Source organism: Eutrema salsugineum, unplaced genomic scaffold (assembly GCF_000478725.1).
Source record: "Eutrema salsugineum unplaced genomic scaffold, Eutsalg1_0 scaffold_2, whole genome shotgun sequence".
In the NCBI taxonomy this organism is placed as follows: domain Eukaryota; kingdom Viridiplantae; phylum Streptophyta; class Magnoliopsida; order Brassicales; family Brassicaceae; genus Eutrema; species Eutrema salsugineum.
Window position 1 is genome coordinate 1,821,951 of NW_006256829.1, and position 16,013 is coordinate 1,837,963.

General features: G+C 36.6%; 5 protein-coding genes and 1 non-coding gene across 7 annotated transcripts; 1 reads left to right on the plus strand and 5 right to left on the minus strand.

The window, feature by feature from the left end:
- Positions 1-151: 151 nt before the first annotated feature.
- On the plus strand, positions 152-1,162 carry LOC18018133 (cytosolic sulfotransferase 1). Its single transcript, XM_006399015.2, has one exon. The coding sequence runs from the start codon at positions 179-181 to the stop codon at positions 1,160-1,162; it is 984 nt and encodes a 327-aa protein (XP_006399078.1). The 5' UTR covers positions 152-178.
- Positions 1,163-4,739: 3,577 nt separating this feature from the next.
- On the minus strand, positions 4,740-6,369 carry LOC18018134 (40S ribosomal protein S14-3). Of its 2 annotated transcripts, none has more exons than XM_006399017.2 (6): positions 6,217-6,369; positions 5,812-5,931; positions 5,655-5,700; positions 5,347-5,432; positions 5,111-5,240; positions 4,740-4,981 (listed from the first exon to the last, which is right to left on the minus strand). In XM_006399017.2, exons 1-6 carry the CDS (start codon positions 6,217-6,219, stop codon positions 4,914-4,916), a joined length of 453 nt encoding a protein of 150 aa, XP_006399080.1. In that variant the 5' UTR covers positions 6,220-6,369; the 3' UTR covers positions 4,740-4,913. The 2 variants fall into 2 exon arrangements, with proteins under 2 accessions (XP_006399080.1, XP_006399079.1); XM_006399016.2 differs by having other exon boundaries at positions 4,740-4,991.
- A 62-nt stretch (positions 6,370-6,431) lies between these two features.
- TRNAL-UAG lies at positions 6,432-6,511 on the minus strand. The gene has a single exon. It is a non-coding gene; the product is annotated as a tRNA-Leu (tRNA).
- A 485-nt stretch (positions 6,512-6,996) lies between these two features.
- LOC18018135 (protein ORANGE-LIKE, chloroplastic) lies at positions 6,997-9,380 on the minus strand. Its single transcript, XM_006399018.2, has 7 exons — positions 9,042-9,380; positions 8,631-8,868; positions 8,427-8,513; positions 7,861-7,937; positions 7,586-7,713; positions 7,343-7,479; positions 6,997-7,252 (listed from the first exon to the last, which is right to left on the minus strand). Exons 1-7 carry the CDS (start codon positions 9,245-9,247, stop codon positions 7,175-7,177), a joined length of 951 nt encoding a protein of 316 aa, XP_006399081.1. The 5' UTR covers positions 9,248-9,380; the 3' UTR covers positions 6,997-7,174.
- A 247-nt stretch (positions 9,381-9,627) lies between these two features.
- LOC18018136 (sorting nexin 1) lies at positions 9,628-12,642 on the minus strand. Its single transcript, XM_006399019.2, has 10 exons — positions 12,380-12,642; positions 12,073-12,208; positions 11,699-11,832; positions 11,454-11,528; positions 10,920-11,079; positions 10,673-10,806; positions 10,441-10,509; positions 10,246-10,325; positions 10,102-10,162; positions 9,628-10,003 (listed from the first exon to the last, which is right to left on the minus strand). Exons 1-10 carry the CDS (start codon positions 12,530-12,532, stop codon positions 9,794-9,796), a joined length of 1,212 nt encoding a protein of 403 aa, XP_006399082.1. The 5' UTR covers positions 12,533-12,642; the 3' UTR covers positions 9,628-9,793.
- Positions 12,643-13,218: 576 nt separating this feature from the next.
- Positions 13,219-15,502, minus strand: LOC18018137 (cyclin-B1-2). Its single transcript, XM_006399020.2, has 5 exons — positions 15,388-15,502; positions 14,173-14,960; positions 13,930-14,088; positions 13,663-13,841; positions 13,219-13,557 (listed from the first exon to the last, which is right to left on the minus strand). Exons 1-5 carry the CDS (start codon positions 15,422-15,424, stop codon positions 13,392-13,394), a joined length of 1,329 nt encoding a protein of 442 aa, XP_006399083.1. The 5' UTR covers positions 15,425-15,502; the 3' UTR covers positions 13,219-13,391.
- Between the last annotated feature and the right edge of the window lie 511 nt (positions 15,503-16,013).

Consider the following 16,013-nt stretch of genomic DNA (forward strand, 5'->3'; position numbering starts at 1 on the left):
AAAATAAAAAATATTCATTCAGATGAGATTCCTCCAACAAGAAACTTAATCTCTAGACCTCATATTTTAAACCGAGTTTTTAAATGACAAACCCACCAGCTAGCCCATAAGTAGTTAAATAGTGATGTTTGCACTTCGAAGCAAAACACATTTTTGTAACAAGGATTAACAAAGAAAAATGACTCAGAATGAGCTTCCTATGAACTTGAGAGAAGACAACATAAGTGAAGAAACGAAGAAACTGATCTCTTCACTTCCTTCAGACAAAGATGCTCAAGGGAAGCTCTGCAAGTACCAAGGATGTTGGTATTACTACAACACTCTCCAAGCAGTCATCAATTTCCAGGAAAATTTCCAGCCGCAAAACACCGATATAGTTCTCGCTTCTTTCCCAAAATCCGGCACAACTTGGCTCAAGGCACTCTCGGTCGCATTATTGGAGAGATCTAAACATGATGATCCTCTGACCCATCCTTTGCTGTCCGATAATCCTCATGGCATAGTACCATTCTTCGAGATCGATATGTATCTCAAAAGCTCAACACCGGACCTAACCAAGTTCTCATCATCATCTCCGAGGCTGTTTTCGACTCACATGCCTTTGCACACACTGAAAGAGGGCCTCAAGGATTCTCCTTTCAAGATTGTGTACTTGTGTAGGAACGCAAAGGACGCACTGATATCGCGTTGGTACTTTAGGTGCAAGTATCAGAAGAACGAAGTAGCTAGAAGCATTCTCGAGTCAATGTTCGAGTCGTTCTGCAGTGGAGTAGGCTTCTACGGTCCCATTTGGGACCATGCACTCAGCTATTGGAGAGGCAGCTTGGAAAACCCCAAGAATGTCCTTTTCATGAGATACGAGGAATTGAAAACGGAACCTTGTGCTCAGCTCAAGAGGCTTGCTGAGTTCTTGGGTTGTCCTTTCACTAAGGAAGAAGAAGAGAGTGGAATGGTTGAGAAGATCTTGGAACTATGCTCTCTTGATAACTTGAGCGGTTTAGAGGTCAACAAAACCGGAAAAACGTGGATGAACGTGGATCACAACAGCTATTTCCGAAAAGGAGAGGTCGGTGACTGGAAGAATTATCTAACTCTGGAAATGGAGAACAAAATCGACATGATCATTGAGGAGAAATTGAAGGGTTCGGATTTGAAGTTCTAATGTCTTATATCTGGTTTCTCGTATGCATTGTAATAAGAATCCCCTCTATTATTATGTCTCTTTGATGCATTACTAGCTAGTGACTATCGTGTAGATTGTTACTTTGTTTAGAATACCAATTTTCTTTTAATGCACAAAACCGAATTTTTATTGATTCACTAAGGACCTTCAGTCATGCCAGTTTCTATGTTATATATGAGTCGACAACAAGAGAAATATTTCATAGTCCTAAATTAGATATTGTTCATTTTTGTGGTATGGTAAGAAAGAGAAAAAGAAAAAAAAACTTTTTCAAAGGTGTTCATTATCATCATCCTATATCCATTCTTCCTTGATAAAAATTGAAATGCTAAATTTAGAATATCTTTGATGAGTATATTTGTGAAAATTATCCCATATATGTATATTAGAAATTTGGTAGGTTTAGCACTTTCATCTCCATATAAACATATGTAAGCATTACTATTCTTCTAATCCCAAACTCTCACAACTATCGACTGCCCTAAAGGTAGACAAGTGTGTAGATGTTTAGTTTATATATATATATTATCAACTGACTCGGTGACTCCAATTTTTTTTTTGCATGTGAACATGCAAAACTTTAGATCTTCTCGTGATTCAGAACCAATTTGGGGAGGGCCTCAAGAAGATTAGGCTTTTGTCAATGATAACCATTTTTTCATATTTTAATTTGGAGATTCTATGTTTTTGCGATGATAGTCATTGACTCTTTATATAGGATGAGACGTTGACTCTTTATATAGGATAAGATTTTATAGTTTGTGGAGTCTACTTTATGGTGATGCTTTAGTTTTTTTATTTACATCCAAGAGGTGAAAGATTGAGTCTTTGATGACGGTTTTTTTTTTTCCTTGGCAAATCATTATTGCTAATATAGGTAAGAGTGTAACAGACGTTGAGGTTTTCAGTATTTGCAAATTGAAATGTGGTTTTTGTAAAAAAATAGCTAAAGTAAATGTTTCGTGAATTTTAAAAAAGGTTCGAGTCTTTGATGACAGATTTTTTTTTTGGTTCTTGGCAAATCACTATTACCAATATGTAAAAATGTAATAGACGTTCAGTGTTTGCAATGTATTTTTTACAGTTATAGGAAAATTAATTAGAGGAAATGGTTCCTGAATTTTAATAGCAAAGTATGTAGATTAGACATATGGCGAGACATAACTAAAGAAGTCCATTGACCAAAAACACGAATGAGAAAATTGAATTATAAAATACTATAGTGATGGTAAAAAAAAACTACCTAATTATCTTACTAATATACGAAGGAAGAATGATCTTCCTTCTTTCTAAAGGGAGTCTTTTTTCTTGGTGTGATGATCCACATGTTTTCGAGGAGGTTGGTCATGGAATCACACGAAAATGTATCATAGTGTTAATATATTCCACTGATCTTCATTTTTAAAACCATCGTCAAAATGGGATCACATTTTCGATTGGATCACACGAGAAAATGTGATCTTCCTTTTATTGTATGTATTTAAAAATAAATAAAATCATTTAAACATTTTATAATAAAATGTATAATAGAATCCATGTGTAGCGTGGGTATATATATATTATGACAATACTGAATTTGAAAAAGCTGAGACCATGTTTTTGGGGGTTTCTAAATTAAAAATAAAATTATTTAACAGGCTAGATTCATTATACAAAAACTAGTACAATTCTTTTAGATATCGTGTTTTGTGTTTTAAATCCACTTCATAGGCTCGTAGTTATATATGCATATCTCACGTATAAATTTTTTTTTTCCTTGAGGAACGAAAGATACGAAACTACAAAAGGAAACAAAATCACCGAAAACTTACATGTGATTCACTTTTTGATAACTTTTAAGTCTTTTTGGATTTAATAGGAATGAACCGATCCAAGATATGTTCTAGAAGTAAATTAGTGTCTTGTTTTACGGCAAAATGTAATTTATTAAAAAAAAAGAGAGTAATTAATTGATTGTATGTGTATCACATACCTATATAATATGCATAATTCATTAATTTGCGTACATAAGCAAAAATTGTTAAAGAAAGTACAACGCTTAACATAAAAAGTATAAAAGTATTCAATGTATGGTGACATTGGCGCCGTTTATAAATACGTAATTATTGCTTGCAATCCCGCTAGTAATTCTCTTTTCTCTTTAACTTCTCCGAGTGACTTCTCTTCTTTCGATTGTTTTATCTGAATCTTCGAAGAACCTGTAAGTTCGTACTGGTGTGGTCATAGAATATATGTTACGCTTTCTATGTTTTTTTTTTTGTTTCGCTTACACTTTCTATATTATAACAGAAAAATCTATATATTTCGACAAAAAGAAAAAAAGAACAAAAAACAGAGTAGTCTACATTTATATATAAAGCTTCTTGTAACTGATAGTGAGGTTAGTAGTAGATTATTGAGATTAAACTAATCCAAGATTAGGGAGTCACTAATATATAAAATCTGAGTAAAATCTGAGTAAAACTCATCTAAAATCTGAGTAAAACTTTTCTAATTTTTTTTAGAAAAAAGGTCTTCATAGTTAAAATCTGAGTAAAATCCAAAATTTTACTCAGATTTTAAACAACTTCTACTCAGATCTTCCCATAAAACTTGTCTTTGATGTTTTTTTCTAAAAATTTTGGAAAGGCCTTTGTAGTTGAAAGAAACGTAATCTGATTCTAAGTCACTTTTCTAAAATCAGCCTCTCCATATGAGATCATTACTTTAGTACCAAATAAAGATATCATATTATTTGAAAAAAAGAACATATGGTTTCGCTGGTATTTTGAGTAAAGTTTTACAACGTTATGGAAAATAAATATATATTTATATATAAAATTTTGGACATTTTTTATTTATATTTTAATAAACTGTAATATTTTTTTTCTTAAATAATTTAATTTCATATTACTTCAACCATTTATAAAATAGAGAAGCTGGTTCTGGATCCGAGCTATATCCATAAATATCATCTATTTCTAATTTTTATGTACATTTTATACATTTTAGGTAATCTCTAGGTATTTTATAAATTTCGAACACGCCTTTGTTTACTTCTCCCTGACTAAATCCACAAAAATATAGGGTAGTCTGAAAAAAAATTAACAATAAATTTCCAACTATATAATTCACCTTTTTTAAGAACACAAAGTTTAAATCGGTATCTCCTGATTTTACAGTAAACTCCTAGAAAATAGTCATTATTATTCTGAATTGTGATTCTAATATACTGTTTTATTATCGTTATTCTTGGTTCTGAAAAACATATAAAATAATATTATCATTATGAGTATAGTAAACATTGAGCAACACTTTTTCTTAGATAATTTTATCATAACGAGTAGTAAGTGATGATATTGTTTTTTTCCGAGGACTCATAATTTATATATAGCAAGATGACAAATTCTAGAAAAATAAATAAATTATATTAATTATTTCAAATAGCCTAAACTAGTTAAAACCGTTATACTTAATTAAACTCCTTCACTGTTAGTGTATTACACATACTGTTAGATTTTAACTTGTGCTATAAAAGATGAAACCGCAACAGGATATAAAATTCGAGTCTACTAAGAAAAGAAAACAGAAATAAAGTATAAAAAGTTTTTCAAAGACGTTCACTATCATCCAGATCTATCCATATCTTCCTTGATAAAAAATTGAAAAGTCTTAAATAGTAATTTGCAACAAGATTTGGCGAGTTTAGAAGAAGCAACCAAACGGAATGAGGAGACATGTGAGAAAAAAATCACAGACGTCTTCCCCTTCTACCACCCTTTCTACGGGTACTATCGGTTGGAATTGGTGTCACATCCTCTGCAATACACTGGAAAAGTTTTAGTTAATGGGTCATGAAAACACAAGTTGTCTGGCAGGTCAAATCCAAATTTCCCGAGGCTAAATTGAAGTTACTCTTGAGGATTCACAACAAGAGATAGAAGTTACCTATGCGACCAATCTTCATGCCTGAACGAGCAAGCGCTCGGAGGGCTGACTGAGCACCAGGACCTGGAGTCTTGGTCTTGTTTCCTCCAGTGGCACGCAGCTTCACATGCATGGCTGTGATGCCAAGCTCCTGATACAAGTAAATTTACCAGATGGTCGAAAAGCCACACACACAAAACAACAAATGTTGAAAAGAAAAAAAAAAAAAAACAGCTCAAAAGTATAGTAATACAAACCTTGCATCTTTGAGCAACATCTTGAGCTGCAAGCATAGCAGCATAAGGAGAGGATTCATCACGATCAGCTTTTACTTTCATTCCACCTGCAAATTTCACATATCAAAGGAATTAAGCCAAATTAATACAACACCAAGCTAAAGAATCTATTAACAAGTCCATCTACTGATTTTAAGAGATTGAAATCCACCAAACAGAATAATGACTAGAGCTTTGCAATAAACTGTTGGCTAAAAAAAACCAACTTTATTAAAGGTAAGGATATCTGAGATGTATATGCCTAACAAAGACAAGGATCGGGACCTTACCAGTAATACGAACGAGAGTTTCCCTTCCAGACAGATCAGTCACATGCTGCAAAAAAATCAAAATTCAAAAGGATTAAGGTGATTGTAATGCACACAGGCATGTATTATATATTCAGCTCAGCTTCCATAAAAACAAGACAAATGATGAGAAACTTACAATGAATGTGTCATTGAAGGATGCAAAGATATGAACAACTCCAAAGACTTGCTCACCCTCACGTACGGCAGGTCCCAGAGTGACATTTTCCTCCTTGGGTTCTCTCGTCTTTCTCCTCGACTATTTCAACACACACATACACAGACAGAGAACAAAGCAAAATTACTCTCTGTTAAGGCTATGAATCAGACTTATCTATTGAAAATTTCCACAATGCTTGAAAAGAAATAACTTCAGCAAGTTTATTCACGTCGCTTATAGTAACACAACCTCGAAAATTTACGGAATAGATAAGAGTGCTAAAGACAACAAACAATTGTCGGAGTATCGGAATCAAGCTACAATTCGAAATTGAGATTAAAGAACTTCCATTGAGTAGAAAAGAGATGGAGAGGAAGTGGTTACCATAGCTACACAGGGATGAGAAGTAGACGGTACGGCTTTGGGACCTTCTTCCTTCTTCTTCGTTGAGAGCTGACAGAGGAAACGAAAAGAGGAAATTACCGGCGACGAGCTTCTCTATAAAATTAGGAGGGTTTTGATGAGGAAGGCTTTAGTAATTGACGTAAAGGCCCCGGATAACGTATTGAGGAAAACAAAAATTTACAAACTAAAATTTTTGACAGCTGTGGGATTTGAACCCACGCCCTTTCGGACCAGAGCCTAAATCTGGCGCCTTAGACCACTCGGCCAAACTGTCTTGTTGTTGTGATTTCCTCTAAGTTTCAAACAATTTAAAACCAGGAAATCACTTTTACATCTTTCTTGTGACAGAGAAGGTTATCGTCTTCCTGATGGCTATGAGATCAACGATAACACTTTTTTAGATGATATCAAACATTTTTTGAAGATTTACTGGTGTACAGTTGGAAGAGCTTGACAAGAACAAGAACTAGTCTAAAGGTTTTGATGGCTCTTTTCATATTCCGAGAATTGTTGGGTTGAACAACTTACTGAACATAAGTTTTGATTGCTTTACGCTTTTGTTCCTCCTTTTTGTTGTGTTGATGCATTATGCTTTTTAAGCCTATCTTTCTTTCTTGCATTTGATTCCGAGAAGATAAATCACACGTTTGGAACCTTGAAGAGGTGTGGTTCCGGTTTGAATCAGAGATTTCCATGTCGAACCGATTGCTCGCATGTTAATTCTCTCCAATGTCGTCTCATTACATAATCGATACTTTCTGAAGTTTACTATTTATTATGCTTTACCCCAAAGTTATAGATTCTAACTTTTTTTTTACTATGTAAACATTTATTTGACGAGGTTGGATCTCCTTAGTTCAGAGTCTTGGCATAGCCTTTTGAACGACAAATGTACATAGAAAAAAAACCTAAAGTTCAAAGGTGAGGTCGTTGTTTTCTAGTCGAACGGGTCAAATCGTGGGTCGTGCTCACTAGCAGTGACCATCCCAGTACAGAGACATGTCGGACACATCACCTGATTCATACACAGATACACAAATTTGGCATCACAAGAAGCATAAACACTCAGATCGGATTGGATGAAATGTTGTTTAGACATCTTTACCTTTCCTGCGCCGGAACAATTTAGACACCTTACTGTTGTTGGGGATTGCAAAAGCCGATATGAAGCTCTAGGTCGTTTAATGAGATCAATGCTTAAGCACACACCACTTGCTGAACATCGAGCGCATGGCAAGTATCCTTTAGGAAGGGATCAAGCAAACACAAACCATTTAAGAAGTTGTTTGAAGAAAAAAAAAAATCAAGAATTTTCATTATTAATCCATGAGATTGATTTATTAATTACCAGTCCCAAGGCAGTACTTGCACCTCTTCTTCTCTTGTTGTTTGACGTTGTTAACTTCGATTAGCATCAAGGTCGAAATGACACCCACGGCTCCGCCAGAAAAAGATGCCACAATGGGATCTACTTGGCTAGATTACAACACAAAGGATAAGGTATCATATTTCTATGTCGCTGTTTTAGATTCAGGACCACTAAAGTTGAAAAATTTGGTAGTATTTTCAATCATAGTGGTTTGATGCACACTGGTCCACTATCAATTTAACTAGTAACAGTACCTTAATTGCAGGGGTAGGTGCAAGCTCCTTATAAAATCCTCATACGAGGTTCCTCCTAGTCCTACCTTGAGCTCCAGCTACCAATTTAAAAATCATCACTTTTCATTCAAGAATAATAAAAGCCAAGAGTCACGAATAACTAATAACTGGCGTTCAAGAAGGCATGATTCTATAGTAATCTGCATGTTTAAGCATAGCTCTAGTGTTTCTGTGAGAGTTACAGAAACAAAGCTCGATAGAAAGCCAGAGTACTATCGCATGTATCTTCAAAAACCTGTATTGCTATCAACAAAAAGCATGTATTTTCATTTTGATGTGTCATTAGTTCCTTCACTAACTACGGTATGGATCATGCAGAATGGCCGGGAAACTAGTTGCATCTAGCTTAAAGAACCCAATATCAATGCATAAATGCGAGATTAATAGGTTTCCAAGAGTGGTGGTAAAATGCGATGGCAATGTAAAAAGTACTGACTCAAACAAGGGATCACAAACAAATACCGAGCTTAAATATTTGCCATAAGAGAGCGTAACAGAGGAAAAGTGGACTCTATAATTGAACTTACGTTAGGTGCAATCAGACCACCAAAGAAAATGATTCCCGATATCAATGCAACGCTGGTCAAGTAGAGTTGCTTCAAAGTCTTTGGTGTCTATTTTTTTTCACAGAGAAAAACACAGACAAAGAGTTAGAAAGTAGGAAAGTTCATAGCTGATCAAGAAGAGAACATTTTCGCAACAAGGAAGTGTCTACTGTGTAAGTAACTGACCACGTTAGGGAGAAAAGGAATGGAAGAAGTGATCTCGGGCATCTCGGCCGCCTCGAGCTCACTGTGCTCATTGATGGATTTGACGCTCTTGATCCGTTGCTGAACTCGTAACCTCCTCACTTCCTCCATGAGGAGAAAGATCTTATTGCGTCTACTCCTTATGTTATCTTGTATTTCCTGAAGCTGCATCTGCACGAAATCCTGGACTGTCTCTGATCCCTCAATGATACAGAAGTTACTGAAAGCAAGGGAAAATCATTAATAATTACATAATCGAAATGAGAAATTGTTAATCTAAAGTTCGCAGAGGAAACTTCGGATTCGAAAACAGTAGACTGCGATTAGAAAAATTTCCAGGTGAGAATAAAACAAAAGAGGAATCAGAATAAAAAGAAAAAGAAAAAAACTTGCTTTGGAACAGGGTCACCGGCGGGAGGAGGTCCGTTGTTGCTGCCGGCAGAACAGGAGAAGATAGAGCGAGATGAGCCATGTAAGAGAGGATGAGGGGAAGATTTGAGAAAGGATGAGGGGAATACGAGCAGTGATTTGGAAGTCGATGGAGGAGGAAGAAGAAGATGACGGCAATGAGGAGTAGCAGAAGAAGAGAAGCACGTCATCTCATCTGCTCGGCTACGCTTTCCTTTGTCAAATCGTCTTTGGATTGGGCTAATCCAAAGCTACGCCACTTTTTTGGCTGAGACTGTGAGAAACCCTCCGAATGATCTAAAAGGTGACTCTTTTTTTTTTCTTTTTTTTTGGTGGCTCAACAACTAATTTACCGCGTAATCATTCATCACACTAGCACTCGACCACTATTTGTAAGCTGAAAATTGAAAAAGTAAAAACCACCAAAAAAAAATCTTGATTATGCTCTATAAAGACTATTACATAGTGCTTTGTCGAATATTTTCACTGCACAGCTCATCAACAACATCACTTCAACAATATTTCAATCGTAAAATGACTTGATTGAGATCTATAGTTTCAACATACGTAATAAGTTATGTGGGAAAATCATAATCTAGAATTTAAAAAAGTTACATGGAAGTAATGCATTTATATCTTTACAAGTGGAAGGAAACGAGCCAAGTTAACTAACGTTGAAGTCGACAAAAACACCAGAAATTGTTAGAAACCAACACGCATACACAAGTTTTGATGATTTAAACAGACGAAGAAGCTTCAAGTTTGGGAAGAAGAGATCTCCAGGCATCAGCAATACTGTTTGCTAAGCGAGCTTGTCCTTTGGCAAACTGATGGAACGCGACTCCCATCTCTTCCGTCTTCTGTTCTTGGAACCTCACTATCTCCTCCTCCATTCGCTTCACTATCCTCCCGAATCTTTCCGTAGCCTCCTCACTCTCTGCTTTTATCTGTGCATTATTGTCGCGAGTATAAGCAGTAAGCACCAACAAAAAGCCATGCTCAAGAGAAATCAGTTTTACAAAGATTAAGTTGGCCTTGTTGTTACCTCTCTGTATTCGATCTCAGCTTCTCCTACTTTGTCCGAACGTGTGAGCATAAGTTTGTCACTGCAATAACAGAGGAGAGTTAATTAAATGTTCCAAGGTAATCTTATTGACAGAGAGAAGGTACGGGATAGAAGCCATCATACAGGTTTATTTCCTTTAACTTTGTTGTTTCTGCTAATTCACAGTGTTGCCTGAACGCAGTGCCTCGTTCTGCTATTGTCGCCTGGATAAACACAAAATGGAAACAAGAAGGTAGGGTTTAATGTCCAGACATGTGGTGCGTGAAATGCAGCCGGGCAAGGGAATCCAATCCCAAAAGCCAAGGCTAGAGGATTCACCTTAATCGATTGCACATAACGAACATAGTCCTTCAAGGGTTCCTCGAAGTTCATCAGGACTTGTTGAGCCTACAAATAGTGTAGGGTAGATCAATAAAAGCATCTTACAGCAGTAGAATAATAGCATTTATGCAAATGTGGCAATGTACATACATCATCTTACTATAGTGGAAAAAAGATGAAAGAATATGCTTTATGCCTAGCAGAGAGTTTAGTCTTACAAAATAAGTACCTCTTTCTGGAGCTTAATTGATAACAGTTCGGATTTACTTCCAAGATCAGAAAATGCTTTCCCTGTAGGTTCACCCTCACAAGCCCCCAGAAGTTTTACAGCCTTGCCAAAATCCAACAGTGACTGACCCAACTCTGCCACCAGGTCAAAAAAACATTAAATTTGAAGATCCATTCATGAATCAGAAAACTGGAATATATGAGAGTTTTTATTGATTAAATTCTGACTTATGATATATTGGTATTACCTCTATGCCTCTTGACGAGGCGATATGCATGCTTCTGAGCCTCAGCTAAGTGGTTCTCGAGCTCGAAAATGTAGTGTTTAAGCTTCTCATATTCAGGAGTAGTTTCTTCGACAGGTTTTTCTTTTCCAAGGACAGCATCACTTACTTTTGATTGCACATCCTGTAAATTGTGCAAATATGGCAGTAAGATAATGGAGCAAATGAATAATAAATTCCACATTTAAGAAGTCTCGACTTTGCGTTATTGATTTCCAACTACGGTATAGCCAAGTAACCATAATGGCAGCTTTCACCGCTTGTAGTTATAACTTTTAACAATATGAAGAATTAAAGGCACGAAATGCCAGGTTACACCTCGCTAGGACATGAAACCATTAATCAGTGCCAGAGAATAGTGATCTATTATGTCCGGCAGTGGCTCCACAAGCTGAAATTCATAATAAACTTCCTAGTAGCAGCCCAACATTTATCCGCTACCGGGTATTGTGTGATGTTGAAAATATTTTTTACATGGTCAGGAGAAATCAGGCTTACCCTAAACATTTGCATTAGATCTGCAGGCTTCTTAGTGAATATTCCAGTTTCCTGAAACCTGAATCTTTCCATTGTCTGAAGAGCAAAGTAAACTGTCAATCAAAGACGAAAACCTCCTACAATGCAAATTGCAGTCCTCAGGAAGGAAATAAATGCAATTTGTGAGCATTCTATAGTAAAGATGAAGTGGAGGAAAATGTAAATAACCAAAAAATCGCCAGAAATGTAAAGTCCAGATATCCTACCTCTTCATCTGCTTGCAAAAAGGTCCTAAGATCCTCACTCTGCTTAAGCTCAGGGTGTAATGCTATCCGATTAACAAATATATCCAATGCTGCTCGCCTCATTTCAATAAATTCGGCACTAAACCGGAATTTTTCTGCCCAAAAAGAGTATCAATAAACACATATTCCCACTATAGTGACTCATACCACTGCAATGAAGATCTAACAGAACCCTCGAACTGATAATTAACCTAAGCTAGTTGAACAAGGATACCCAGATAACAACTTTGACAGACAATAATCTCTGAAATCCATCACTCAACGAAGAATATTTTCGACTCAATTAGATAATGAGTTCAAATAGATAGGGAGCAAAAGAAAGCTAGCTAATTTACCTACAGCACTCTTCTCTGGGAGCGGAGGAATGAAAATGCCCTTGTATTTCTCGAAAAGCCGATCTCGCAACCAGACGAAATCACTGTATCGTCTGATTACAATTTTCTCCGGTCCTTGATAATCCGGAAAGTTGGTCTGCCGGAAAAATAATATAATTACAGAGAAATACCCAAATTCGAGCAGCTTATCATACAATTTGATAGCTTGCAACAAGAAAATCCGCGAACCGTGCTTTAATATTACCCGATTTTGACATAGAAACCCTAGGCCTGAGAGCTACGAAATCAGGGTTGAAGAAGGATCTACCTTAGTGATGACTCTGTAAGAGATGTAAGATTGTACGCCATTGCCTAATTTGACAGGATCGGAGACGGAGACTGACAAATAAGGCTGCGAAGAAGGAGATCTAGGGCTCTGCATCGATCCCGAAATGCTCCTCGGCTGCTCCGTGCTCTCCATGAAACAACCCGTGAGATCAAAAACCGGTTTAGTCAAAATTTCTTCTAGTGGCAGGTTTAGTAATTCTTCACGTGTTTGTGCCTTTGTGCAACGTTCGGTGCACAAGCAAGAAAGCCGTCTAAGAGTCGGATTATAGCTTTACACCGAATTTTACTCCACAAATAAGATTTCGCCATATTTTAACAAATAAGATTTGATGAAATTAAAATTTGTAAGAATTTTTATTAAATGAGATCATATAGGTTCTTGACAAAAAAAATAGATCATAAGAGATAAAAGAAAAAGAAAATTAAAATTGGTAAAAACAAAATTTCTGAAACTGATTTAACACATAATTATGCATTGAAATTAATATCTTTTGTAGTAAATTTCTTATTTTTTAAATGATATAATCTCGGTAAAAAAATTGTGCTGTTTTAGAATAGTCTGAATTAAAAACTTTAGGGAGGTTAAATAGATGTACATATTCTAATTTTATTGTAGAGAATATATATTTGATATAGCTTTATTTTGGATTAAATGACGACAATTGGTTTTAAAATTATTTTGTACTTTTCCATTTAATTAAGTAACATACGATTCGTTGGAAGATAGCCTGGAACAGATAGTCAACCGAAAACATGGAAAGTTTATCTAATTAGTCATGAAAAAAAGTAGAAACCAATACAGAAAGTTTCCAAGGAGGATTAGTAGAAAACATCACTGATAAGAATTCATTAATAAGTTTGAACTCATAACAAAGAGTTATTATGTAATAAAGTCGATCGAATCTAAAATTGAATCAGAGAGAGATCTGATGTAGAAAAAAAACACAATTGCTTGTTCATGTCTGACTCTGTTTTCCAAAAGAAAAACGCCACTAAGCAGAAAGAGGCTTCTTCAAATCAGCAGAACTCAAGAGAGACTTGGCTGGTGACACCAGAGCAACACTTCCTTTCTCTATCTTAGAGTACTTCTTGTACGCAGCACGTAATCTGCTCTCTCCGCATCTCGAGTGATGAAAAGCTAGAAGCTTTGAGCAATCCCTATAACACAACAAAGAAAAATCCATATAAGTAAGTCTCTCTACCAATGAAGAGAGAATAAAAACAAAACAGATGATGATATTTGAAAGTCTTTTCTGTTCTTACATAATCTCAGACTCTGAGTAGCCAGTGTGGAACTTCAAGGTATCAGTCCAAGCAGGGGACTTGTTCAGTGAGCATCTCGCTGTGTAAACAGCTGAAGCAGCAAGCATGGAGGGACAGAACTTCAAGGTGTCATAGTGCATCATCCCCAACTCAGCGAGAAAGTGAACCATATTCTCCATCTGAAAGACAACAAACAAAAACAAAATCAGTCTCTTTCCAACCTAAATTGTAAGAAAAAGCAGAACTTTTAGGCGAAAACGGACTCACTTCTGGGTCAGACATGGAAGCTTTGATGAAGCGGACAAGGAAGACGTATTGAGTTGGGACTGTCAGATACCATTCGAGGTTTCCAAGGATGGTTTTCTCCATCACTAGAATCTGTTTGCTGTTGTAAGCATTGTCCGTGACATACACCAAATCATTAACCTACACAATACACAAAGGTTATCATCATCATAATCAGATCACAGTAACATACAAACACAAGTAGAATTGTTGAAGAAACCGTACCTGCGGAGGCCAGATCTCTTCATATTTGGAAGCAATGAGCAAGGCACTGATTCCCACTAGCTGTAATTCTCTTTTGGGGACAGCTCTCACAGAAAGGAATCGATCAATGATGTTGACAGTGAGGTAGAGAGTTTCAAGGTTAAGCTCAAACTTGATGTGAACTTCCAGTAACCAATCTATCAAGATGGCTCTCATCTTCTCATTCATATCGGTCTGAATGTGCATATACATCTGCGGCTGGCTCTCCTTCTCGACTTCTTTATAGAAAGAGTACATATCATCAACGTACTCCACTGCAGCCAAATGGTTGTCTTTGTCAGATTCATCAATATCGAGAATCTTTGGCTTGTTGGTTATACCACATGCAGCTTTGCTCCGAGCACTGAGAACTGATGAGTAAGTCACGTTCTTGTTCTTAGGTGACGCTGCTGCTACGTCCTTTCGCTTCTCCTCCTTCTTTGGCTCAACCACTTCTTCAGGCTTAATCACTAGGTTCTTCTTCGAGATCGCCCTTTGAGCTTCCTGGTTTCTTGGAGCAAGAGGTTGTCGTTTCTTTGGGGCAGGAACCGGAGCCTTGTTGTCAACATTGATTGGTTTTCTCTCAATTTGGGCATTCGCTAATAGCTGAGCACGGAAGCTTCGGGTTATGGGTCGATTAATCGGAGGTTGGGGCTTTCCTCCTTGAACTACGGGAACGGAAACAAGATTTCCGATGTCGCCGAGCGCGCGACGATTCTTCACGGCACCGTTTTTGTTCTGAATCTTAACACCATCCGCGACGGGAACACCTGTTTCAGAGAATCCAAAAGAAACCCATCAAGATCTGATCTTCAATTGCATTGGTTCCACAATCGCATCGTCACGATTCGAACCAAAAGTTATATTCTAGTTACAGTTCAATTCCGCAAATAAATAAATTAAGATAAAGAAAATAGCGAAGAACTTCATCTCAAACCGGATCTGTATCGTCGACGAGTAGTCAAAAGAATATCAAATCGGGACCGAGTTAGGGCAGACGAGTTCAACTCGAAAGAAACGAATCCAATCAAACCAAACCCAGATTTAAAATCGACGATTAACGAAAAAGCAAAGATCTCACAAGCAAATCGTATCAGATCAAACAACATCCAATAAAAACAAATCGATTCATAGAATTCAGAACGGCAATATCAATGAAAGCCCAAATACATAAATAAAAAAAGGCGAAGAAGATACCTCTGACTTGTTCAGGCATGTTAGCTCTCGTCGCCATGATCGCTCTCCTACTGATTCTTAGTCTTCTTGTTTCTTCGTCTTGCTTTTCTCTCTTCGTAAAGAGTCTGTGAGAAGTGAGATTATGAAAAAGAATGTAAGAGAGCGCTTCTTATGAAGAGGAGCCAACGGTTCAATTCCAACGGTCATATTTTTGGGGATTCCATTTGTAGCCGTTAGATGATTAGGTTTTAGATCTAACGGTGGATAGACAGTCTACGAAGTTGGTATGCGCTGGCACCGGAGAATTACTATCTATCATCGTCTCTCCTAAATGGGCGTTGGACTGTGCAAAAAAGGTAGGCCCATTCCAACATCTTAATAAAAATAATAAAAAAATGTATATACTTAGCCAGAAGGCCAAGGAAGGTATATATTTCAATATTTCTTTCCTAAATGAGATTTGTATGTTCTCTGAATCTCTGTTATTTCTCAACTGCATGTTCTTCGTGTACACAACAACTATGTATGTAAAGGTTCAATATAACGCATAAACTAATAAGGTTCTAAAGAACGCTTTATTATAGCTTCGTTTTGTCGAGTCGTATGAGATTGCATCTGTTTTTATCACACATTTTGTGAGTAATTAA